The sequence below is a fragment of the Canis lupus genome, chromosome 17, assembly GCF_003254725.2.
Source record: "Canis lupus dingo isolate Sandy chromosome 17, ASM325472v2, whole genome shotgun sequence".
Taxonomy (NCBI): Eukaryota; Metazoa; Chordata; class Mammalia; order Carnivora; family Canidae; genus Canis; species Canis lupus.
The window spans coordinates 59,471,290-59,498,897 of record NC_064259.1 but is presented as its reverse complement, the minus strand read 5'-3'; the positions used below and the strand labels follow the sequence as shown (position 1 = coordinate 59,498,897).

The following is a 27,608-nucleotide window of genomic DNA, read 5'->3' as shown; positions in this document are numbered from 1 at the left end:
CAAAAGCACTTATTTCTATGACAATGAATTTTTCCCCTGGATTTGCTTAAGTCAAGAAATATCAAAAACAAGTTCAATTCTCTGGCTTCCATCTCATATATACTGAGATGATTCCTATCAAGTACCCAGTTCATTGCTGAGGCTTGGTGAGCTTTTTGGATTTCATCCTGCTCCAGGAATAACTTCACCTGTCTGGGTTATAGTTTACTATCTCTAAGAAAAGGTCATACTACTTTATCTTTAAGGCCTTTAGCAGTCTTTGTCTGCTTTCCACTTTTTCTCCTAAAGCTCTCTCATACTGCTGTAAGATTGGAACTCTAGGGATGCCTAGGTGGTTCATCGGTTGAGCATCTGCCTTTGGCTCAGGGTGTGATCCTGGGGTCCTGAGATCGAGTCTCACATTGGGACACTGGGCTCCCTACGAGGAGCCTGCTTCTCTCTCTATGTCTCTGCCTCTCTCTCTCTGTCTTTCATGAATAAATAAATAAATCTTATTAAAAAATTGGAACTCTAACTAGGACCTGAAACACTTTTTAAAAAAAATATTTTATTTATTCATAGGACACAGAAAGAGAGAGGCAGAGACATAGGCTGAGGGAGAAGCAGGCTCCATGCAGGGAGCCTGATGTGGGATTTGATCCTGAAATTCCAGGATCCGCCCTGAGCTGAAGACAGACGCTCAACCAATCAATGAGCCACCCAGTCGTCCCAACACTTAACTTTTTTAAAAGGGTTAATTTTATAACACAGAATGTTTTAACTTCTGATCAAATATCCATTTTGCAACACCACTTTGTGGTAAGCTCAAACTACAGGAATTTATGGGAGGACTAATGGCTCCTGTGTTCAATGCATTTCCAGCCATGTCCTCAACAGGCAACATGAAATGGAAGTGTAGATGTGGCAAGAATTTTGGATTCTAATGGATACTTATGCTGACCTAAATACTCCTAAAATCAAACCAGAAGCATTAAATTCTTAAACAGAATCACACTTAAATTCTTCAGAAAAGAAAAAAGAAACTACACATTGCTTTTTAGAAAAAGATTTTCTTTCGTTTTTTTAATTAGTAAAGAGAGGAAACAGACTAAATTCCTGAATTCTATTCCATTTTACAAGCTGACCCATAATGTCCTCCTTGGACTCTCCCTGTGCCCACTTCACTCACAACACACCTCATATATACACCTGCTTGAGGAAATGACTTCCTGTTAAGATTACTTAGCCGAGATCAGAGGTAATCTACCTTGTGACTTTACTGAAGGTTAACAGATGGACACTCATTTGTTCCACCCTCTTTTACCCACTTAACACCTTCTGCTTCATTCCGCTCCAGGAAAACAGTATTTATCACTCTTGTTCCAAGATGAGGTCAGAAGTTTCCATTAGACATCAAAAATACATATTCATCCATTCATCCACCCACCCATTCATCCATTTATATATACACAGATATCAGTGATAAAATTTTCTTTTTCCACAGCAATTTCTAGAAGTTGGGAGAAAAGATCATCTGAAGACCGAAACTCCAATACCTATAAGTGTGTGAAAAATATCATACCAACTTTAAAAATAACTCTTTAATCATATGCACATAAGGGGAATAAAGGGCAGCACCAGGCTGACTGGGGAAGGGACTAAGGTGTTTTTCCTTTGTCCCAATTGTCAGCTTGGCACAGTTCTGAGATCACACACACAAGTGGGACTGGGCTGGGAAGTAGAATAAGAGGACTGAAGAGACAAAGGCAGGAGGGGAGGCAAGGGCTCACAGTAGTCTCAGTCGGTAGACTCCAACACAGATTCACTCAGCGCAAGGTCCCAGTAGTGTTCAGCCCCATGCTTTTTGAAGTGTTCTCGAGCCATGTTCTCTGTAGGGCACTGTTTGAACTTCATTTCCCCAAAGCTCCGGTCTTTGGCTGTACCCTGGGAAAGAGACAAAATCTGTAATAAACATGCTGTAAATTTATAAAAAATATTTTAAGTAATCTCTGTACTCAATGTGGGGCTCCAACCTACAACCCCAAGATTGAGAGCTGTAGGCTCCAACTACTGAGCCAGCCAGGGCCCTAAAACACTGCAATTAAAAAAAATTATTTATTCATGAGAGATGGGGGGGGGGGCAGAGACCTAGACAGAGGGAGAAGCAGGATCCCTGTGGGGAGTCCTATGCAGGACTTGATCCTGGGACTCGATCCCCAGACTCTGGGATCACGACCGGAGCCGAAGGCAAACGCTCAACTGCTGAGCCACCCAGGCGTCCCAACACTGCAATTTCTAATCTAAATCAGATATAGCTAACTCTTTCAGCAGGGAGTCTGCTTCTCTCCCTCTTCCTCTGCCCCTCCCCTTGCGTGCATGCACACACACACAGACCGACTCTCTCAAACAAATAAATGAATCTTTATTATTTTTAAAGATTTTATTTATTTGACAGAACATGTATGCACAACTTGGGGGGAGGGGCAGAGGGAAAGGGAGAAACGGACTCTCCGTGTCCCACAAACAGCTCCATTCTAGGACCCTGCGATCATGACCAGAGCCAAAGGCAGATACTTAACTGACTGAGCCACCCAGGCAACTCTTAAATAAATGAATCTGTATAACCTAATAACATTTTCATAGCAATATGCCTAGTTGAGCATGAGTTTATGGTAAAAGCTATTTAAACCTCCACTCCCTTAGATGTTCGCGTGAGTCTTCATGAATTTATTGGCAAAAAGGTTTCAGGTCTTTTTTTTAACCAAATGGAGGATGAGGAATTCTGTGCTCTGATATCTGGGTAAAATGGGATGAATACTGGCCCACCAGGCACCTCTAGGCCTAGATTTGAGCCTTTAAGGAGAGAGAACTGGAGGCTGAAAGGACTCTTTCCACAAGACTCAGTGAGGTCCTGTATGCAAGCAGAAGGCTGTGGGGCCCACTGACCAAGAACAGTATAAGGGTGAGCTAAAGAGGGGAATGGGAGCAGTGAGGGAGGTACCTGAAGAAAATTACAATAGAAAAATATACAGTACTGGGTGTAACCACGTTCTCACCAAAGGTACCAGCAGCAACGGCAGTCATGAAGTATACCTCAAGAGGCTTTCAGGGATCAAATTCCAATAAGCTAGAGTAGAACCTGGCTTATTTCTGAACCTGAGATACAATTTCTATGGATTCTTACAGATAAATGGAAGAGAAATTGGAAGAGATGTAGGCGTTGGGTTCTTAAATATGCAGGTGGGGTATTATGGTTATTATGGCCTAATTTGTATGCATAAATTAGAGGAATCTGGGATAAGACAAAAGGATACATGAAGAACAGAAACAATTGCCTATAAAGAGTGGTCTTAAAGAATCAGAGAATTGGAAGGGGACAATTTCAGTTAAGTGCTTTTCTGTGTTATTAGAACTTTATATTTTTTAAGATTTATTTATTTATTTATCCATGAGAGACACAGAGAGAGGCAGAGACACAGGCAGAGGGAGAAGCAGGCTCCATGCAGGGAGCCCGATGTGGGACTCAATCCCAGAACTGGGACCACACCCTGAGCCAAAGGCAGATGCGCAACCACTGAGCCATCCAGGTGTCCCTAGAATTTATTTTAATAAACATTCACCACTTTTAAATAATGTAATACTTTTATAATAAAGAACTAGTACTAAACATCAGTACTTTTTAAAAAAAGGATATATATGTACTCAACATAAAAGAATAAAATGAAAACATTAAATCAACATAAAGGTACAAAATATTTACAATGTAAAAAAATGTATTTTGGAGTGGGAATAAAAGAATTACTGCAAAACATCAGGATAAGAATATAATTAATTAAGAAAGAAAAAAATTTTAAAGGTTTTATTTATTTATTCATGAGAGAGACACAGAGAGAGGCAGAGGCACAGGCAGAGGGAAAAGCAGGCTCCTCGTGAGGAGCCTGATGGGGTACTTGATCCCAGGACCCTGGGATCACACCCTGAGCCAAAGACATACGCTCAACCGCTGAGCCACCCAGGCACCCCAAGAAAGAAATTTTTAATGCTTCCTGGAAAAAAACAGAATGGTATTTTATGCTTCACAAACAATGAACAATCCTTAATTCACATATTGGCCTGAATAAGCCTATTCATTAATTCATTCTTCAGAACTAATACTGATTCACTAAGATTTCAGGGATGAGGGGAACTAATACTGATTCACTAAGATTTCAGGGATGAGGGAACTGTATAACCATAAACAAGCTCCATTTTACAGAGCACTATTACATAGTAATCTAATCCTGCTCTCAGAAAAAACTGACAAAGAGAAAAGAATATCCACATTTTGTAGATAAAACAACAGTAATTGATGTTAAGTGTCTTGCCAAGTTAAAGAGCTAGTGAGTGGTAATGCCCAGACTCCCAACTTCATATTGTTAAGTCTAGTACTTCTTTCATTATATCCAGACCAAAACAAAACAAAACAAAATCTCACAATGATTCATTTCCCTCTTTCCACGTCTCATATCCATGACTGTGAAATAAACGAGTTGGTAGAGAATTTGTATTCTTTCCACCAGTTTTTCATACTCTTCCCCAGATGACATATCCTATATACTCATCAATTTCACTAAAATATAATCAGGAAGAATCTGCTGCCAAACATTTACCATGGGTTCCAAAAAGAAACATGAATTACTTAAGGAATCAGTAATTGCATAGTTGTACCATCCCACTGCTCACTAGAATGGTATAAACAACCAGGAATTAGCTAACAGTCTGCTTCGGTGTTTAACAAAAAATCACCTACCTCCCAGACTAGTACACATTTGTTGGTTTTCTTCACAGCTTCCTCATCAGATTCCTCATCATCTGGAAAAGACAATATAGCTAAATCTTGCTCTAGACTTACACTAGAGACCAAGGTTTAGGTTCTAAACAAAGAGTATTCAAGGCTACCCCAATTCTTTTAAATGTTCCTTTGCCATATATCAGAATCAAATGTCTTGTATTATCTTTATTTCCCCCAAATTAGACTGAAAGCTTCAAACTCAACATTTACTGAGCACTACAATATATCAAGAGCTGCATCAGGTACTGGGAATAAGGAGATAAATAAAACACAAGCAATTAACAAGTTTTTATTGTTAATAAAAAGTTGTCCTAAGCACTTTGAGAGAGCAAGGCTTCAGATGCCAACATGACAGCATCCCTTATCAAGGACTTTCTAATCTAATGAAGGACAGATAAACCAAATGAAAATATCTTAGAAACCTTGCAAAGCAAAAGAAAATATAGATCAGTTTAAAACTGTCCTTTAAAAAAAATAAAAAATAAAAAAAAAATAAAACTGTCCTTTAAGTAGGGCACAAAAATAAAGACAAAAAACATAAGAGGGTCTGCAAAGTTAGGTAAAATTAAGAAAAGTAAGGTAAGCACATATTGCTAAAGCAGGGCTTCAAAGAAGGTAAGAATGAATATTGATAGAAGAATAACAGGAGGGTATCAAATATATACATGTATTTTATATTTTTTATTTTATATCTATATAAAGTTGGGCTAAAGAAAAGTGTGTGTGTATATATATATATATCTGTATATATATTTTTTGCCTTTAAAAAACTTTTAAAAACTTCTTTAAAAATAGTATAATATAGACAATGCACATATAAATGCATAGCCTGCTAAATTTCACAAACTAAATATATGCCCATAACCTGTGTAAATATAGGCAGACAGTGAAACCAGCTAATAGAAAGGCCTTAAAGGTCGGGCAGAATAACTAACCCTCACACATATCATCACATAATAAAAACTCTATGAATGTCTACTATGTTCATAGTCCAAACAGGTCTTTCTAAAATTCCTCCACAATATGTAGTGTGATCAAGTTTCAGTGGGAGGGAATAGATGAATGGACAGAGTACCATCCCCACCTCCCACTTAATCCCCTCTAACCCCCATTCACCATCTCCCTTTGTGTTAGATGTCTGTTCATCCCACTTTATCCGATGCAGCATAAGACGCTTAAATTTCTTCTGGGCCTTGGGGCCTGGAAACAGAGAAGGAGAATTTTGCCAGAATGGTGGAAGATGATGAAGTAGAAAGAACCTCTGAGCTCATTTGTTACTCAGACCCTAAGGTGGTAGTTGCAATCTTGGAAACCACATTTTAGGTTCTTCTACTCCAATAAACACAGAAACAGAAACCCAGGACGTTATACCTAGGCGTGGCTCTAAAACACTTATCTTCTCCTCCTTTTCCCCACCATTCTATTCACTTCAAGGCCTAGGGTTGTGTGGGGACAGTCTCCCTCAGTTTTTTCGGACTCACCCCCTTCCACTACTACCACGTTGACATCCTTGTGCAGTACAACCACCCCTGTCAGGTACAGTTGCCCAGCATTGGCCTCAATCTTGAACTTCTTGGCTGGATTGCTCAAATTTCGAACTCTGGAGAAGGGAAAGTTTAATTATGGCTTTTGTTTTAGCATCAGTAGCTGCCTGAATGGAATGGCAAATAAACAGATGTTCCACAATGGTTTTCTCTCTACAAACAACAGCCTCTGGAGTAAGCACGTACACTAACGCTTGAAAGAAAGGCAGAATCAGTAAGTCTTGAAGTAACTCCACTGTCTTATACTTCAAAGACCAGTATTGTACACACACACAACAAATAGCAGGTAATCAAAATTTACTCTAAGAAAGAAGAGGTATTACCACTATCCAAAAGTACTTGCAAGCTAATTGTTCTTGACAGTGTAATGATCAACAAATTCTTTGCCTTCTAGATGCTTATAATGTCAAGTTACCAGAATGCTATGCATGGAAAATTTCTAGAATTTTCTAGAATTACAAAAAATTGTTAGTAGCAATTATCTACAGTAAGCAGTAAGGGATCAGAGAGCAAGAAGGGGACTTTTTTCAGTAAAGGCCTTCTATACTGTTATATTAAAAAAATTCTTAAATATTCATTACTTTGTAATAATGTATCACTTTCATAATAAAGAACTAGTTATTAAACAAGAGCACTTTTAAAAAATGGAAGGTACACACGTACTCAACATAAAAATAAAATGAAGACATTAAATCAACAAGAAGGTAGAAAATATTTACAATGTGCAAAATGTATTTTGTAGTGGGAATAAAAGGATTACTACATTACATGAGAATAAGAATATAGTTACTGAAGAAAGAAACTTTTGATGCTTCCTGAAGAAATAGATTATATTTTATTTCACATAGAGAATGATCCTTAGTTCATATGTTGGTCTCACCAGGTATATTCATTCATTCATTCATTCATTCATTCATTCATTCATTCATTCATTCTTCAGAACTAGTACCGGTTCACTGAGAAGCTCTCAGAGATAGAACAGTAAGTCTTTAACCCTCCCTCATTATAAAAGATTTACTAGCTCCTGATTCATGTTGAGGTCACAGAAGAGAGTAGGGACTGATGTTAGACCACAGTGATTCTGCCTCAAGCACTTGGAAAAGTTTTTGGTATTTCTAAGGCAAAGGCTGGCCCAGTTTGGACACCTACCTATATACAGATATGTGTACCCCCTGTGAAATGTCTTCTTTAAGCTTTTTAATTTTCTTGACCTTTCTCTGTTCTGCTGTAAGTTTTCGGGCAGCGTTGGCCTCTTCATGCGCTCTGTCGTGACAGGAAGGACATCCACAAGTGAGAAAGGCATTGAAGATCAGAGGCAAAGCTGAGGGAAAGAGAGAGCAACAGAGGACTCTCCCCTCCCTCCAAATATGGATCCCCTCAGAAGAGTCTGGGAAAGGTACTTGCCCGGGTTTCCACCCAATCCCATGGCACTTACTTCTGTCTTTTTGCCATCTGAGCTCTGACATGGGCTTCTACCTTCGTGGGGTCTTGAACAGCTTCTGTTCCTAATACTCGCATTAAATTTGAAATTCTCACTGCAAGTGGAGAGAGGATAGAAAACAATGAATTCTCCAGCTGGGATAACTTGTCACCTTTTCTCAATCAATTCAACTATTTACCTATTTCAAATCTCTGCTCCAAGTTTATTTCCTCCAAAAACCCCTACACCTTGAAAAGCCCATCCAATTAACTCAGTATTTGTGGAAGGTCACACAATCTATACAGTTGGTATACATTTATTTACACTGCTTGAAAATTTATGATAGATAAGGAACTTTAATTTCGTTGGTATTTTTCACTCTGATCACAGCATTTTTTTTTTTAATAAAGATTTTTATTTATTTATGAGAGACTCACAGAGAGAGAGGCAGAGACACAGGCAGAGGGAGAAGCAGGCTCCATGCAGGGAGCCAGATGTGGGACTTGATCCCAGGTCTCCAGCCCATTAGAGGATCAGGCAGGCCCTGGGCTGAAGGCAGCGCTAAACCACTGAGCCACCTGGGCTGCCCCTGATCACAGCATTTAATAAAAGATCCTACACATAACAGTGCTCACTCAAATATTACTGAGTGATAATGGAAACTACAGGAGTGAAGGTTTCTTTCAACAGTATTTTCATTTTTCAAATATTAAGAGTTATGTACAAAACACTCTATGCAAACACTGTAACTACTATCTTCATGAATTTCAAGACCATTACTCTTCCAGGAAGATCAGTGTTATATATTTTTACACTTTACAAATAAACCTTAAATGACCTCTACACCGAATATGTTGACCTGTCTTAACAAGATTGTAGAAAATTTAGAATAGGAAGAAAAAAATCAATGAATGATTCAGAGAAAACAAAAAGCACCCAAATACAGAGAGATATAAAAGTTCCTCTAGAAATACAGGGATAAACAAATGTACCACCCTTTCTTCTTTGCCTCCAAGATACGTACCTTTGGGTTCTGGAGGAGGCATCAGGCCCAGCCTGACTTTCTCTTGTAGTTCCTTCTGTGCTTCCCTCCTTGTTTGCCTTCGAAGTTTCTTCTGTTCCTTCTTGGTAAGATACACCCCCAGAGTAACTGGTGTGTCATTGTCAACTGCCAGGTAGAGAAATGAAAGTATAAAAGCAAGAAGCCCATTAGAGGAAGGTAGGTGACAATCAATCACTCACATTAAAAGAAATTTGCTATTTTTAAGTTGGATAATGGTAGTATGTTACATTTTTTAAAAGCATCCTTATCTTTCATAAGTGTTCTAACTTGTTTTTTCTTGAAGCAGGTGAACGCTTTAATCAACTGAAAAGTAGCAAATACAGAAAACAAAATTAGAGCTGCTCTAGTTGCTCTGCATGAGTATTTGGGTTAGGTGGGGCCAAGATGAAATTTATAATTTTGGAGTTACAGGAAAATCCTCTGGACTCCCAAAGCAGTTTATTTAATTTTCTTAAATTTTATTTGTTATTATTATTTTTTAAAAGTTTATTTAAGTAATCTCTACACTCAAAATGGGGCTTGAACTCGCAACCCTGAGATCAAGAGTCTCATGCTCTTTTGATTTGAGGCAGCCAGGTGTGTTCTCAATCTTTTAGTAATATTTTTTAAAGATTTGTTTATTTAGGGATGTGGCTCAGTGGCTCAGTGGTTAAGCTTCTGCCTTCAGCTCAGAGCGTGATCCTCGAGTCCTGGGATCGAGTCCCACATCGGGCTCCCCGTGTGGAGCCTGCTTCTCTCTCTGCCTGTGTCTCTGCCTCTTTCTGTGTCTCACATGAATAAATAAATAAAATCTTAAAAAAAATTGTTAATTTATTTTATAGAGAAAGATCCTGCACACATGCTAGTAGGGGGAGGGGTAGAGGGAGAGAATCTCAAGCAGACTCCCCATTGAGCCTGTAGGGCTCCCCTCAATCTCATGATTCTGAGATCATGACCTGAGGTGAAATCAAGAATTAGACACTCAACTGAGTTGCCCAGGCACCACTCACTTTTTAAAACAAACAAAATCCCCCATGTTCTTCTAATAATTCACAATGATGACAACTAAGTATACTCTGATTAACTAATATTGAATGATTATCATACATTGTAACACCTCAAGGTCTTTTTTTTTTTTTTAGTATTTTTTTAAATTTTTATTTATTTCTGATAGTCACAGAGAGAGAGAGGCAGAGACACAGGCAGAGGGAGCAGCAGGCTCCATGCACCGGGAGCCCGACATGGGATTCGATCCCGGGTCTCCAGGATCGCGCCCTGGGCCAAAGGCAGGCGTTAAACCGCTGCGCCACCCAGGGATCCCACACCTCAAGGTCTTAATCTATTTTTCCAAATTTACTAATTGAAATATTATCTCTTCTATTCATCCCAAATCTGATCAAAGTGTAAAAATCTTTTATGACCTACATAACTCTTGAAGAAGGTATAACAGTTAATATTATCTCTACTTATGAGAAAGTTCTGTGTGCTCAGTGATTTACCCAAGGGATTCAGCTAGTTAAAAACACAGCCACAACTAAAACCTTTCTCTTTTGAGTGAGCCAATAGGTTTTTGCTAAAAAAAATGATAGAGAGAAAGGCTAAAGACAAAGATGACTGAAAAAGAGCAGGTATTTAGTAAAAGTATACAAGACTGGAGTTGGGAGTCAGAGATAAGAATGTTTTTTATTTTTCTTAAAATAGGTTCCATGCCCAGTGTGGATCCCAATGTGGTGCTTAAACCCATGACCCTGGGCAGCCCGGGGTGGCTCAGCGGTTTAGCGCCACCTTCAGCCCAGGGTGTGATCCTGGAGACCTGGGATCGAGTCCCACATCGGGCTCCCTGCATGGAACCTGCTTCTCCCTCTGCCAGTGTCTCTGCCTCTCTCTCTCTCTCTCTCTCTCTCTCTGTGTCTCTTATAAATAAACAAATAAACAAATCTTTAAAAATAAAAAATAAGGGCAGCCCTGGTGGCACAGCGGTTTGGCGCCACCTGCGGCCTGGGGTGTGATCCTGGAGACCCGGGATCGAGTCCCACATCGGGCTCCCTGCATGGGACCTGCTTCTCCCTCTGCCTGTGTTTCTGCCTCTCTCTGTCTATGAATAAATAAATTAAATCTTAAAAAAAAATAAAACATAAAAAATAAATAAATAAACCCATAACCCTGAGATGAAGACCTGAAATGAGATCAAGAGTCAGATGGTTAACTGACTGAGCCACTCAGCCACCCCAAGAATGTTTTTTAAAACCTAACTTGTAATATATATCAGTGAAACTATCTTTAGATTAAGCCTCAGTGCTCTAGAGCTACACTGTCCAATATTGTAGTCAATAGCCACATATTCTATCTATTTTTAAAGATTTCTTTACTTTAGAGACAGGAGAGAGAGAGAGAAAACACATCAGACAGAGGGAGAGAGAAGAATCTTAAGCAGGCTCCATACCTAGCAGAGCTCAATCCCACAACCCTAAGATCATGATACATACACTATTTAAATTGAAATTAATTAAAATTGAATACAATTTAAAATTCAGTCTTTCAGTTTTATTAGCGCAACCCAATTTTCAAGAGCTCAAGTCACTAGTAGATAGTGGCTACTATATGGACAGCACAGGTAGAGAACATGTCCATTATCACATGAAGTTCTATTTAACTAGAACCTTAGTTGAGTAATCTACACATTACCTGGAGGGTTGAGTTGGGCTGGATGTTCAACAAGATTTGTGATTCCAAAATAATCTTCTCTCTTGGGATTTTCCTCTGTACTAAAATTGGAGGAAAAAGGGAAAACAAGATATGTGGGTAGAGACAATTCCAAGAGAGGGAGTCTCAGAAACACAATGAAAAAATGCACTCTTCACAATGCATTCTAGTAGTTTTTAGTGTTTGCATATCTACAACATGTAATTATATTACACATAATTTTTAAGATGAGAAAACTGGGTCCCACTAAGGTTGGACATACTCTCCACACTAGTCATTCTCAACCTTTTTCCTACCCTAACATCCCTGATGGATGTAAAATTCTCTAACAAATAACAAGAACTCCCTGGGACAGTGATTGACAAAAGAAGGGAAAGGAGAAAGGCTGAGACACGGTCTCTTAAAGCCATGTATCAGAATTATAGAACAGATATAATTAAAGCTCTCCAAATGTTTCTTAACCATTCTCTCCTGAATCAATTATCCTTCCTCTTGTTCTAGGAACAGATCTTTAAGAAATGTAAAAATCTATTATAAGTAGCAAAAAAAAAAAAAAAAAAAAATCATTAAGAAAACAAATAATTATGTATAACAAAACCAAGTACAAAATTTACATCCTTTCCCTTTTAGATTTGTGCCTATTCCTTCCTCTGTTAACCCCCAAAACTAAAGAAACCTATACAACATATTCTTCACCAATACATAAGCCTGTGTATGGTTACCTATTTCCTCAGGATTTTAAGATTTTACTTAATGCATGAGTATCATCTCTCCCAATAAAATTCTAGCCTTATTAAAAAATATTAACTAACAAACTCACAGGTCAAAGCCATTGGGGATGATATAAGAGTCCCACCACTCAATTTCAGGGATATCTCCTTCCTTTAGCTCTTTTTTAGGAGCAATGAGGGCCAGCCTAGTTGAAGTATGGATGCCTGTTTTTCGAGCTGCCTGTGAGATCTCTGCCTGCAGCTTCTCCAGTTGAGCCTAAAGACAAGATAAACCAAGATGCGAAGATAAACCAGAGTCACAGAAAACAAGGACATGAAAGAATCCCAAATTTTAAAGCACCCTCGTTGAACTGTTTATGTCTAATGCAAAGAATTCATAATTTCTGAAAACTCTGAAGAGCCATTCTACTTTATTTTATCCTTAGTTGATTTACATGCAACTACCCTCATCACCACCTTTCACCTGTAGCAAAATACAAAAATTGGCATTTTATGAAAACCCCATTCTAAGAAGATAAAAACAAGAAGCAAAATTCACTGAATATATAGTCAGTTTAACTCTTCACGTGTGGAGTTATTTATCTGCAGTAAATGTTAAGACAGGCTAGCTTTCCTCAGTCACTCAGAGCATTTTGAATTATTTCCTTCCACTATTTTTTTTTTAAGATTTTATTTATTTATTCATGAGCGACACAATGAGATAGAGGCAGAGACATAGGCAGAGAGAAAAGCAGGCTCCATGTAAGGAGCCCAATGTGGGACTCGATCCCGGGACTCCAGGATCACGCCCTGGGCTGAAGGCAGGTGCTCAACTGCTGAGCCACCCAGGCATAACCTCCTTCCACTGTTTATAGGTGAATTTTCAAACTTTCCTCTTCACGTAAGTAGAATGTAATTAAGAAGACAAATCAGCTAAAAATCAAGTATTCCAAGAATAAATGAAGTTTTTAAAAATTAGTCATTGCTTTATTACTTATGTATCTAACTGCCTAAAACTTAAGAGAATTGAATTGATACTATTTTAGGACTGTATTAAATTTCCTCTGTCCCCTAACTTCTTTGAAGTTCTAGGTTATATTCTAAACCAGATACCTTTGTCCGTAATCGTTGGGCAATCTTCTCAAATTTGCCCTTGTCATGGAATTTAAAAGTGCGTCTTTGGCGCTGAGAAGGGGCAATTGAAACTCGGGGGTCGAAAAAGGTGTTAGACTCCATGTCTTCTGAAGGCTTTTCTTTCAGCTGTTGTTTGAACTGCTCCCTTTTCACAGCACGAATGTTGGCCTTCAGAGTAGGCATGCGGTGTGTCAGCTCAATCTCCTTTCCTGTTGCATCTACAGTGCGACCTTGCTCGTCAAGAATCAGTGGTGTAGGTTTAGTTTGATCTTTTAACTCCACCTTCCTGAGAAATAGTGCACAAATAAATAAATGCCATATGGGACAATATAGCAAACAAAAACAAACAAAACAAGCCGAATCCAACAAAGAGAATAGGTTACACAAGTCTAGGGAACATAAGCTCATCAGTGAATAGTAACACTCTGATTGAAAACATCAGACTAAATATTTGAGTACAGACTATAGTCTGATGAAATGAATTGAAATTACACTGACGAGAATTTGTAATTCTATTTCACTCCTGAATTTCTAAGTCAGACAGTATGCCAAATCAACTGTATATGCTAAAAATGGTTTATCATCTTTATCCAATTGTAGAGAACTCTCAGATCTGGTATCAACTCACTGTGGTTTAATGGATATAGCTCTGGAGTTAGGAACCAGGAGACCTGGTTCTATTCCTAGCTCCAACAATAGATGAATAATCTTAACTTCAGTTCTACCAATTGTAAAAAAAGATAAATTCTGCAACAAGGAAGCTAAAAGAATTCAATTAGTATTTATTATTTTATTTATTTACTCATGAGAGACAAAGAGACAGGCAGAGAGAGAAGCAGATTCTGCACAGGGAGCCCAATATGGGACTCAATCCCAGGACCTCGGGATCATGTCCTGAGCTGAAGGCAGATGCTCAACCACTGAGCCTCTCAGGTGTCCCTCAACTGGTATTAAACATATGTAAGAAATATGAAACTGTAAGAAATGATGTAGGCTCCTTGAAAGAAGAGGATCAATAACATTCAAAGTTGTTGTTTTCACTTTCAAAAGTATTTATTGCTCCAGCTTCAGCAATAAAAAGGGGTTCCATGAAACAGATACTCACGGGGGAGCAATGCCCATGGCATGGAGATTAGCCAGGCCCACCATATTGGCATTACCAATGAGCCCTGGCTTCAGTGCCAGCTGGGCTTGGATGCGGGCTTGTAGTTCAGCTGCTTTCCTTGCCTTCTCAATGGCATCATTCATGAAAGTGGCAGCCTGGGAAGGCTGAATAGTGTTGCCAATTGGAAGTCGCTCTGGTTGAGAGGAAGAAGGAGTCTTTGGCTGTGAGATAGAGAAAAAGAAGTCAGAATCAGAAGAATCAGATAGGTCACTTACACACATATACACACAGACACACTCTGGTAGACTGTGGGGTGGAACGTGCAGTAACCTTCCAGACTCTCAAATGAGTGGATGGCAAGAAATGCTTTGCTACATAGTCTTCTTTTCAGAGTAACCTGGGCACAATACCTGAGGTGTAGGGGGGCTAATGAAGCTCAGCTGTTTTTTCCTCTCCTCAATTTGCCGTGTAGCTGCCTCCATCATCTGTTTGATCTGTGCTCGATGGGAGAAAAATTGAAAAACTGTTAACATCTCTTTTTTATTTCTCCTGCATAAGTTCCTAAATGCAAAAGGCTTTCAGGTCTAGAGAACTAAAAGTTTTCGAATGAACCCATCATATTCTGCTCGTACCACTGGCTAGAATATTTAGTAAAGATAAGCCTACTACACTGGGCATTGAAACTTTTCAACCCATCATTCTGTGGCAGGATTGGCACATTAGGTAGTAACATAATTTGATGATTAAGACTCAGGTTAAGGGGTGCCTGGATAGTTCAGATGCTTAAGTGTCTGACTCATATTTTGGCTCAGGTCATGATCTCATCTCATGAATCAAGGGATGGAGCCCTACGTCGGCTTGGGATTCTCTCTCTCTCTCCCTCTTCCACCGTCCTTCTCCCACCTCTTTCAAAATAAAGAAATCTTTAAAACCAAAGAAAGGCTCAGGTTAAGAGAAACTTGAGCTTGAATTTTAACTCTCCCATTTACTGCTTATGTGACCTTTGACATGGTATTTAATCTCTAAAACTCCAACTGTCTAAAAAGGGTAAAAACAGTACCTACATTATACAGCTATTATGAGCATTCAAAACAGAATCCACACAAATTATCATACTTTTTGTTTTTAAGTTTATTTACTTATTGGAATTTCTACATCCAACATGGGGTTCACACTCAGGACCCTGAGATCAAGAATCATATGCTCTTCTGATTGAGCCAGCCAGGTGCCCCAAATTATCCTACTTTTTAAGAATTTCTGCTCTGGGTAACTGGAGACAACAAAGCAAAGACCTGCCTTTGTAAAACCCTTCTTTCAGAAGAATTTTAAAGCGTCAGGCTCCCAGCATGGAGCCTGCTTCTCTCTCTGCCTGTGTCTCTGCCTCTCTCTCTCTCTGTCTTTCATGAATAAATAAATAAAAAATCTTAAAAAAAAAAAAAAAAGAATTCTAAAGAATATGACAATGACAAACTCTGAAAATACAATTAAGTAACTCTTGAATTTTCTAAAAAAGACACTGTTGTGTCAAGGTGCTTCAAGATTTTTTTTTAAAGATTTTACTTATTTAGGGCAGCCCCGGTGGCCCAGCGGTTTAGCACTGCTTTCAGCCCGGGGTGTGATCCTGGAAACCTCGGATTGAGTCTCACATTGGGCTCCCTGCATGGAGCCTGCTTCTCCCTCTGCCTGTCTCTCTGCCTCTCTCTCTCTCTGTGTGTCTGTCATAAATAAAATAAAATCTTTAAAAAAATATATTTTACTTATTTATTTGAAAAGAAACGGTGAGAGCATAAGCAGGGAGGCGGCAGAGAGGGAGAAGCAGATTTCCTGCTGAGCAAGGAGTCTGATGCCAGGCTTGATCCCAGAATCCTGGGATCATGACCTGAGCCAAAGGTAGAGGCTTAACCAACTGAATTACCCAGACGCCCCTCTATTTTTTAAAATTTACTTTAAATTATTTTCAAAATTTATTTAAGTCATCTCTACATCCAACTTGGGGCTCAAACTCACGACCTCAAGATTAAGAGTCACATGCTTTTTTCAATGAGCCAGTCAGGAACCCCTGTAAAATTTACTTTCTTAATATTTCTTTTGAGTAGTTCAAAATGCAAAAAAGTACAGTAGGGTATATTATTATTTCTTCCACCTCTATTCTCCATAAAGCACCAGTTATCAGTTTCTTTCCTTGCAGAACTATCATCTACAGATACAAATAAGCAAATTTAGGGATGCCTGGGTGGCTCAATTAGTTAGGAGTCTCTCTCTTTTTTTAAGTTATTCATTCATTCATTCATTTATAGTGGGCGTGCACGCACAAGCAGGCAGAGCAACAAGCAGAGGATGAGGTAGAACAAGCTCCCTGCCTAGCAGAGAGCCTGATGTGGGGCTTGATCTCAGGACCCTGAGATCATGACCTGATTTGCAGGCAGAGGCTAAAGCAACTGAGTCACCCAGGTGCCCCAAGAGTCCAACTCTAAATTTCAGTTCAGGTCATGATCTCAGGGCCAGGAGACTGAGCCCAGAGACAAGCAACGTGCTGGGTGACAGGAGATGCAATGGGCATGGAACCTAATTAAGATTCTCTCTCTCTCCCTTTGCCTCCCTCACCTTAAAAAAAAAAAAAAAAAAAATTCATTCACCATTCACCCACCGATATGCATATGTATATATTCTATTTCCCTTCCAGGAAATCTTAAATGGTTGAAGAAGTATTTACTGTTTATATGGTATCAAACCTGTTTGTTCCTTTTTTATTCTATATATTTATTTATTTATTATTATTATTATTTTTTTTTAATTTTTTTAAGTAATCGCTACACACAACTGGCTTGAACTCACAACCCCAAGATCAAGAGTTGTATGCTCCACTGACTGAGCTGCTCAGGTGCGCTAGTATCAAAATTGTTTTAAGAGAGCCCATTTTTAAAAATTAATTAATTTAGGGCAGCCCCAGGGGCCCAGTGGTTTAGCACCGTCTTCGGCCCAGAGCGTGATCCTGGAGACCTGGGATCGAGTCCCACATCGGGCTCCCTGCATGGAGCCTGGTTCTCCCTCTGCCTGTGTCTCTGCCTGTCTCTCTCTCTGTATGTCTCATGACTAAATAAATATTTTTTAAAAATTTACTTTAATCTCTCTTTTTTTAAGAATTTTATTTATTTATTTGAGAGAGTATCACAGAGAGCACAAGTAGGGGGGATAGGCAGAGAGAGAGGGAGAAGCAGGCTCTCTGCTGAGCAGGGACCCCCATGCAGGGCTTGCTCCCAGGACCCGGAGATCATGACCTGAACCAAAGACAGATACTTTTTTTTTTTTTTGAAGACAGATACTTAACCAACTGCACCACCCAGGCACCCCAAGAAAGTCCATTCTAAAAATATAGAAAATTCCTATTAAAAACAAAAACACAAAGTCGGGGCACCTGGGTAGCTGAATTGGTAGAGCGTCTGACTCTTGGTTTTGGCTCAGGGCATGATCTCAGGGTCCTGGGATGGAGCCCTGCACTGACCTCAGCAAAGTCTGCTTGGGATTCTCTCTCTCTCCCTCTGCCTTCCTCTCTCACTTGTGCATGCTCTCTAAATAAGTCACATCTTGGAGGATCCCTGGGTGGCTCAGCACTTTAGTACCCGCCTTCAGCCCAGGGCATGATCCTGGAGTCCTGTGGTTGGGTCCCACATCAGGCTCCCTGCATGGAGTCTGTTTCTCCCTCTGCCCGTGTCTCTGCCTCTCTCTCTGTGTCTCTCAATCACATATTTAAAAAAACAACAATTTTAAGTCAACTTAAAATTATTTTAGTGGGGGATCCCTGAGTGGTTCAGCAGTGTGGCGCCTGCCTTTGGCCCAGGGTGCGATCCTGGAATCCTGGGATCGAGTACCGCATTGGGCTCCCAGCACGGAGCCTGCTTCTCCCTCCTCCTGTATCTCTGCCTCTATCATAAATAAATAAATAAATAAATCCTTTTAAAAAATTATTAATAAAAAAATTATTTTAGTGGGTTATACTGTCTCTGCATTGTATTTAGAAATTCTCCTCTGCCATCAAGCTGAGTTCTGATTACTTCAACAATTTTTTTTCTTTTTAAAGATTTTTATTTATTTATTCATGAGAGACACAAAGAGAGAGGCAGAGACACAGGCAGAGGGAGAAGCAAGCCCCATGCAGGGAGCCCAATGTGGGACTCGATCCCGGGTCTCCAGGATCAAACCCTGGGCCAAAAGCAGGCGCCAAACCGCAGAGCCACCCAGGCGTCCCTACTTCAACAATTTTCTCAATGATCCAATGAGGTACACAACTGGCTAAATGATATGTGTAATACACCTTGTTTGCCACATAATAGGTACTCAGTAAATGCAATTTTTTTTTTTTTTATTTATGATAGTCATACAGAGAGAGAGAGAGAGAGGCAGAGACAGAGGCAGAGGGAGAAGCAGGCTCCACGCACAGGGAGCCCGACATGGGATTCGATCCCGGGTCTCCAGGATCGCGCCCCGGGCCAAAGGCAGGCGCCAAACCGCTGCGCCACCCAGGGATCCCAGTAAATGCAATTTTTAAAAAAGATTTACTCATGACACATAGAGAGAAGCAGAGACATAAGCAGAGGGAGAAGCAGGTTCCCTGTGGGGAGCCCGATGCAGGCTTGATCCCAGGACCCTAGGATCACAACCTGAACTAAAGGCAGATGCTCAACCACTGAGCCACCCAGGTGCCTGAGTAAATGCAATTTCAATAGTCTTCATTGGAATACTCCTCGTTAAACTGAGAAATGACAAAACATAAAACAGGAAATAAAAGTTCCCGATGCTAAACACTAATTCAAATTAAGGTCACAATGAATCTGGACCCATGCATCTCTTGCTTCTTCAACTCATAAAATCACTGCTTTCAGTTCCTAATTACTCACCTGGAGCTTAGTCAGCATGCCAGGACTCTCTGAGGGAGGCCCAGGGATCACTTCAGGTTCCTCTTCCACCTCCTCAAAACGGGGTATCCGTCGCTTCTTTACTCCTGATGATTCCTTGGAGATCTCAGAGTCATCACCAAACACTTCCTAAGGAAACCCAAGACAAAATAAGAGTTGTCTCCCTGCCCACGGGACAAAGGAAGAATCATCCTAGTCCCTATCAGCATTTTGTGGCTTTTCCCAGAGGCCTCTAGACCCTCCACCAAATGGACCATCTCACCCAACTTCATCATTCTCCTACTCCAGTCAAGCAAATTTCATCTCCATGTCCTTATAAATGTTCCCATCTCAAAGTCTTTAGAAACGCTACTACCTACAGTTGTAATGATTTTCCCTCAACTTTTCATATCCCTGTTCCAAATCCTGCCTAAAACTCACCTCCTCCAGGAAGTTTTCCTCATTAATAATCTTATCCCACTCTGATCAAACTGTTGCTTCACATCCTCTTAGAATTTAAGACCTGGGTTCATACTACATAAAATTACATTGCTGATATTCTGCTTGCCAAGTGTTAAGTCTTTCAATGTTAGTACTTTCTCCCAAATAGAGTCTAAGCTTTTCCAGGACAGGGGTTTTCTTTTTCTTCTTCAGTATTCCCCAGTAACACTTGTTCTCATTAAACAATGGGAACTCAAATATGTTGACTAATTTGCAAGGTGAATTTAACAGGACGAAGAGTGGCCAACTGGAAGGGACAATGGGAAAAAGCAAATGTACACACCGGTGGTAGGCTTTGGGTGACATCCCCTCTTCACTAGGAGGGCTCGTGTTTTGCAAGGACATATCCTCGGCCAGGGGCGAGCGCTTCCTGGAACTCCTACAGTTCAAGAAAAAGGACTCTCCCATAATATATTGTGTGGGGTGGGGACTTGAATGGACCAAAATGGGACCCATATCCCAAAGCTATCTAGATACCTCCTTCAAGAAACCATTTTTATTAATCCCACCCAATGTAGTCACTTCATTCACAGCATGCCTCAACACTTTCATAGCCACACACCCTATTATAGCATTAACTTCACTCCATAGATCTGTGTATATTGTGGATCAAGCATTCCTTCCCTAAACATAACAAAATTCAATGTCAGTCTGACTGTCTGGTCAACTCTAAAATTTACAAGAAACTGCTACTTAGATTTTATTTATAATTTGTGACTTTATTTTGTTGTGCCCTCCCTCCCCCCCAATTGCAAATTCCTTTAAGGCAAGACCTATTTCTCATTCCTCTGAACACCTTACAATGCCTTAAACACAAAAGGCACACAATTCTCTATTTCTCCTGGTTCCACAGCCTGGCCAGGGACCAGCAGACATTGCTTATTCACTCTTTGTGCCTCAGGAAAAGCAACAGGATAGCCAAGGTATCAAATGAACTTTGGAAGGTTTGGTGAGGGTCACAGAAAAGACATTTTTAATGGAAGAGACAGAAAAGATATAGAGAAATGAGCCTCTTGACGCTGCTAATATGAAAGAAAGCCTGACAAATTAGCAACTACCGAATAAAAAATGAAGGAGGTCAGATAGTAATGATGGTCTTTTTAAGTACTCCACTCATGGGGCCAGATGACCAGCAATATGCTATGCTATACAGCAAACGGTAAGCTCTCAAGACATACAGTAAATAATTTTTGTTAGGTATCCCATCTACAGGTCCATTGCAGAGAAACCTCTGAAAGGAACAACAGTGAGGTCTATAGCTGTGGAGTCACATTCTCAATCAATCTATTAGTTATCAAGTAATCCAAAGCATAAAACATTAAAGCAATCAATGTATAGGTAGTAGCAAAGGAGAGAGTGGAGGAGACAAAGGGAAACATAAGAACCAAAACCCTAACTGTACACGAAAAAGGACAAAGCTACCAATTGTTTCCTTGGAATATTTCAACCCATGAACTTAGGTGGTTTATCACCATGAGATGATGATAATACAAGTTCACCTCTCTCCTTTGACTTCTAAGTACCTCTCTTGAATATTATGTATTCTAATAGTGGATATCAAAGTGTAAGCCGGGTAAGCTCAGCAACTTTGTTACCATTCAAAACACTCCCAAGCTCATTAAATAGTTAACTGTAACCTACCTTTAGCTCTCGTTTTCTGCTCCTGTCACTGCTAGACTTGGAATGTCTAGAGCTTCGGCCTTCCTCCACAGCCTCAAACAGTTTGTCCACAAATCGGAGAGTAGAATCATCAAGAAAAGGTTTCAGATGGTCTGACAGGATAAAAAGAGGTGGTAGGGTTGAAAAAATAAAGAGTACTTAGTCCAATACTAGGCATATAGCAGATGCCAACACTGCAATTTTATCCCCAAGAGGGAGGGAAATGTTTTCGTTAGTTCTTTGTAGGATTCCCATAAATCCTTTTACATTGAAAGACTTTACCTTATGAGGTAAAAGTACAGTTAGAATTTTTTGCAGTAGGAAGTAGCATGGTCAGAGCAACCTATTCAGGTCGAGCATCAAAGTTTATGATGAATAATCACCCTAACTCTTCCCAAAGAGTAAGCTATAGGGGACTACCATAAACAAATTCTGCTTTCCTCAACTTTTTTGTTTTTTTCAGACTTCGATATATTCAGATGTCAGTTTGAATCTGAATATATCTATATGACTTTAGCATATTTCCTAAGTAAATATAACTTAGCCAATTCAATACATTGGTCAAAGGAAGTCAGTATGAAATTCAAAGTAGATCACAAAGGGGTGCCTAGGCTGGCTCAGCTGGTAGCAGGCATCTTGCTCTTGGGGTCATGAGTTCAAGCCCCACATTGGGTGTAGAGTTTGCATTTAAAAAAAAAAAAAAAAGTCATGAATAGTATAAAAAATAAGAAAAAAAGCAAAATTCATCATTAGGCTATTTCCATTATTATTCAGGAGAAAATAAAATGTGGCCTGATCTTTTTCAGATACTTCCAATAGAGAATTTGGGGAAATTCAAATCAATATTTGTGGTCATGCTGTATGTTAAGCTCAAAGATTCATAAAAGGACATACCAGCTGCCTTCTTCTTGTCCATGCCCTTCCCCACACAGTTCAGTGCTGCTGTGACCACTGTGGGCTCTGAGAAACCCAGCACCCTCTTCACGGTCTTCTCTATCCATGGTTTCAGCTCATCCAGCTCCCTCTTAGACAGAGCCATTCTTCAGGAAAAGTATGGTAGCTCAAATCGGATTCGGTACTGCACCTAAAAAGAAACCAGGAAAAAGTTCTGTTAGAGGATAGGAAAAGACCATTCCAGGCAATATTTAGTACATCAAGAATGTCATCTCCACCCCTATTCTCAATCCTTAGGTGAGTTCTTGTACTTCATTTCAAGCCAAATACTTTTCCTAAAACCTATACTTCAAAGCAGAAAAAACTATGTTCTATTTGTAACCCTAACTCAGTAAGTATCAGTGGATAAGTGAAATCCGTGGAATAAACAAGCAAACCCCGGGAATAACCCAGTCTGAGAAATGAGTTCTAGCTTCTTTTTTGATCCTATCATAACAAAGATTGGCAAACATACAACCTGAAAACAAGACTGAAAAAGCCTACCCAAAGACCAGCTTTTCTATTCCTCCTACTTCCAGGCAGGTATTCCTTAACCCAGCCTTGACCTGTAGGTTTCCTTTTTTTTTTTTTTTTAACTTATTTATTTATGATAGTCAGAGAGAGAGAGAGAGAGAGAGGCAGAGACACAGGCAGAGGGAGAAGCAGGCTCCATGCACCGGGAGCCCGACGTGGGATTCGATCCCGGGTCTCCAGGATCGCGCCCTGGGCCAAAGGCAGGCGCCAAACCGCTGCACCACCCAGAGATCCCGGTTTCCCTTCTTTTTAGAGATGAAAAAAAAAAAAAGAAGGAGGGCTTATCCAGGTAAGCCATCCAATATTAAAGCTCTTAATCTGGACAGCCTAAGTGGCTCAGTGGTTTAGTGCTGCCTTCAGCCCAGGGCCTGATCCTGGAGACCCAAGATCAAGTCCCACATCAGGCTCCCTGCATGGAAACTGCTTCTCCCTGTGCCTGTATCTCTGCCCCCCGCCCCATGAATAAATAAATAAAATCTTAAAAAAAATAAAATAAAGCTCTTAATCTGGGGTGGCTGGGTGGCTCAGTGAGTCAAGCATACGACTCTTGATTTTCAGCTCAGGTCATGATCTTGGAGTTATGGGATTGAGATTCCTACACTGGGCTGCACACCTAGTGTGGAGCTTGGGATTCTCTTTCTCCCTCTCCCACTGGCCTTCCACCAGGTTATTTAAAAAAAAAAAAAAAAAAAAAGGCTCATCATCCTGGGCACCTGGCTGGCTCAGTCAGTAGAGCATGCAACTCTCAATCCCAGGGTTGGGAGTTCAAGCCCCCGCATTGAGAATGTGTTGAGCCTACTTCAAATAAATAATTTTTTTAAAAACAATAAAGTTCATAATACCTAAGAATGTTGTCACATTTCTCTGTAGTCATAGTCATCCCCATGGAAATTCTGTACCCAGATCATTTTATGTTCTACGAGATCTCTATCAGTTGACTTCACAAAATTAATCCCTCAGCTCAGAAAAGAATACCCTCATTTTGGATGTGCTTTCTCTCCCTTTTCTTTCTTTCTTTCTTTTTTTTTTTTTAAGATTTATTTATTTGAGACACAGAGAGAGAGGCAGAGACATAGGCAGAGGGAGAAGCAGGCAGCCTGATGCAGAACTCAATCCCAGGACCGTGGAATCATGACCTGAGCCAAAGGCAGACACTCAACCACTAAGCCATCTAGGCACTCCTCTCTCCCTTTACATCTTTATTCCTTTCTTTTTAGCTTTTAGCTTAGCAGAGAAAACATTATCATAAAGAACTCTCTATAACAAATTTTAATTATTTACCCAAGTTAGCAATTCTTCAAAATTATTCATGTTTACATTTTGCTCTCCTAGTTAAACAGTAAAGCCTGGAATGCCTGGGTGGCTCAGTGATTGAGCGTCTGTGTTCAGCTCAGGGAGTGATCCCCCCCAGGTCTGGGGATCGAGTCTCACATTGGGGTCTCTGCGAGAAGGCTGCTTCTCCCTCTATGTCTCTGCTTATGTCTCTGTGTCTCTCATGAATAAATCTTAAAAAAAAAAAAAATAGCATAGCTCATGAGCAGAGAGAAAATGTTATTTCCCTGATTTTCTCACTAAGTGCCTAAAGCTAATAAACAGCACTGACCTCAATTTTCAAGCTAACTTCCTCACAGCAGTGCTACAAATCAGGGTCTCTGAGAGTCAATCTTTCAAGATTTTTTGTTTATTTTTTAAAGACTTTATTTGAGAGAGAGAGAACATATGAGCGGTGGGGAGAGGCAAAGGGAGAGGGAGAAGCTGAATCCGGACTTGATCCCAGGATGCTGGGATCATGACCTGAGCTGAAGGCAGATGCCAAATTGACTGAACCACCCAGGCACCCCTCAAGATATTTTAAGACATCTTTTTTCTCTTAAAAGATGGTCTAATTAACTTCTACTTTCTTGGCAGGTTTATTCTCTATAAGACCTGTTGCTAAACTGTGTATTTAATTTTGGTATAACCACTGGAAGCTAGTAGATTAACGTAATGAAAATAGGAGTGAAAGATTTTGTGTGCCTCAGGACATGTTATATGAATAATTCTATGGCAGCTCTACTCACCTCTCATGATATAGCAGTATAGTGTATAAATCAATACATATTAAATGTACGTTACTCAAAAGAAGCAGATTCAGACCCCAAAATGAGTGAAGAAAAGAGTTCACACTGAACATTTGAAATATCGAACTCTTATTTGGCAAGTAATTCCTCTGAGCCTCAGTTTACTTGTCGTACAAAATGAAGCCAATTGCCATATCTAAATAATCCTTAATCACTCAATAAACACTGCATAAGTACTAGGTCTCAAGCAGTGTACTGTGTGCTGAGGATACAAGTGAACAGACAATCCTCGCCTTAATGGGGCTTATATTCCACCAGAATTGAATCATGGGCTAGAAAGGGTAAGCATTTTGAAAATCCAAAGAACAAATCACGTACCGCTCTATCAGATGAAATGTGTGCTCAAGTACCATACTAACAAATGTATTCAACTTCAACCCAATCCTCTAGGAAATTAAACAGTCAGTGGGCAAAAATAAAAGTTTCAAACAGTAACTAGCTTTTTGTCACTAATCAAATGTTCGACAATAACTGCCTCGGGCGGGGCGGGGGTGGAAGTAGAGGAAGGCAGGATCTCTGAGCAGGTAGGAGAATCCAATCTTCTGAAAAATTTCCTTACTCCGTGTTCTTCCCTGCTAACCTGACTTTCCCCCCTGCAACTCCCATTCTTCTGTTTGCTATCTCCGACCGGTTCCCTACCCCACCCTGTTCTCCCCAAACTCCTCATCTTACAGCTAGTCTCCCCACCCCGTCCCCTTCCCGCCCCCGCCCTTTTCCTCCTCACAATCTCACTCCAACCCATTCTCCCTCAGAACCCTGTACTTCTCTCAGCTTCCTTCCCACTGAACGTTCCCGCCTCGGTCCTCCCCGTGGGCTGAGTCCCGGCCCTCGCTGCTCAGACAGGAGGATACCCTCAAAGGGCCCGGGGCACTACTCACCTCACAAACTTCAGCCTCTGAGACGGAGCCCGAACGTTACACCGGAACCGGAAACCCTCGGACCGCCCTACGGCCTGCCGTCGCTACCGCCACAGCTGCCGCCACGCCGCGGTCCCCCACATGTGACGGCGAAGGGCCGGGCCACCGATTTGCGCAGCCGTAGTAGCTACTTTCTCTGCGGCGGAGCGCATGCGTGCCAGGGCAGTAAAGTTTGCGCATGAAAGTTCCTGCGTCTTTGGGTTTCTCCAGCTAAATCTGGTAACTAGATTACTGCGAAGTTAATGTTGCCTGAAGCAGAAATTGGGCTTGCAGTACTCACAGTGTGAATAAATGCGCTAAAAGCGAGGCTTCTGGGACGCCTGGGTGGCTCAGTGGTTGAGAGCCTGCCTTGGGCCCAGGGCGTGATCCTGGAGACCTGGGATCGAGGCCCACGTCGGGCTCCCTGCATGGAGCCTGCTTCTCCCTCTGCCTCTGTCTTTGCCCGCCCCCCCCCCCCCCATGATTAAATAAATAAAAATCTAAAAAAAATTTTTATTATTATTATTTTTTTTTAAAAAGCGAGGCTTCTGGGTTCGGGCTAAACTGAGCCTTTCTGGTAGGCAGTAAACCATCTTGAGAGGCGGCACCACTTTAACCTTTTTCCCTTACTTAAGTGTAGTGTCAGAGACCACCAAGAAAAATGACTAACATAGGACGACTCCGAAGATAGCATGCCCTCCATCTGTGCCTTTTATGGTTTCATTCATTCATTGGCGTAATACTTATTGACTGCCTACTGCCATATGCCAGACATCCTCTGAAAATCGATATTGCTTAAACTAAGGACAGGGGCTTTAAAGTCAGACTGCCGAGATTTGTATTCTAGATCTCACGCGTTAGCTATGAAAGCAGGCAAATTACTGAAGCCCTGTTTCCTCACCTGTTAAAAAAAATTCTCTTCACAGGGGCTGCTCTGAGGTCAACAATGACAGAATGAGGGTAATGCACTTAAAACAGTGCTTTTCATAGAGTTAAATAAGCTATATTACATATAATAGTCAATTGCCTATTTAGTCTGGAACACATCTTAAGTTTACACGATAATGAAAACTAAACTCATGATTTCACACCGCATCCGCCCTGCCAAAATACCAGCTCCAAGTCTTCATTCTCAGTTAAGAGCAACTGTATTACAGTTTCGGCAGGCCAATAATCTTGGAATCATCCTGGACTCCTGTGTTCTGTTGGTCCTGCTTTCAAATACATACAGAACCCACTTGTTTCTCACCACCTCCACTACTCTCATTTTTATGTTTCGATTATTTTAGGAGCCTCCTGCTTCCAGTCTGTCCCCCTTTTGTCTCATAATGTAGGTTAATAAGCAAATTATCTAGTACTAGAAAGGCAGCTATTATAGTGACCATGTAAACACCTCAGAAAGGTCGTTATGTCCTTGCTTAAAACCATTTCTTGGCTCTTCATACAATTCAGAGTAAAATGTGCCACTCTATTACCTCTGTGATTTCAACCTACCACCACTCTTTCCCTCACTCATTCAACTCCAGAATCGTAATCCCTTTTACTCCTTGAACATGCCAAGGATAATTTCACCTCAAGGTCTTTGGATTTGACGTTCTCTACATG

General features: G+C 40.5%; 1 protein-coding gene across 3 annotated transcripts; it reads right to left on the bottom strand.

The window, feature by feature from the left end:
• Positions 1-1,565: 1,565 nt before the first annotated feature.
• PRPF3 (pre-mRNA processing factor 3) lies at positions 1,566-26,424 on the bottom strand. Of its 3 annotated transcripts, none has more exons than XM_025453140.3 (16): positions 25,986-26,424; positions 22,415-22,604; positions 21,503-21,633; positions 19,364-19,510; positions 14,879-14,962; positions 14,469-14,689; positions 13,343-13,649; positions 12,340-12,506; positions 11,502-11,581; positions 8,799-8,942; positions 7,790-7,889; positions 7,504-7,617; positions 6,292-6,410; positions 5,927-6,010; positions 4,769-4,830; positions 1,566-1,923 (listed from the first exon to the last, which is right to left on the bottom strand). In XM_025453140.3, the coding sequence occupies exons 2-16, from the start codon at positions 22,557-22,559 to the stop codon at positions 1,777-1,779; spliced, it is 2,052 nt and encodes a 683-aa protein (XP_025308925.1). In that variant the 5' UTR covers positions 22,560-22,604; positions 25,986-26,424; the 3' UTR covers positions 1,566-1,776. The 3 variants fall into 3 exon arrangements, with proteins under 3 accessions (XP_025308925.1, XP_025308926.1, XP_048951833.1); XM_025453141.3 differs by lacking the exon at positions 25,986-26,424 and adding an exon at positions 25,426-25,680; XM_049095876.1 differs by lacking the exons at positions 22,415-22,604; positions 25,986-26,424 and adding an exon at positions 20,145-20,240 and having other exon boundaries at positions 21,503-21,638.
• Between the last annotated feature and the right edge of the window lie 1,184 nt (positions 26,425-27,608).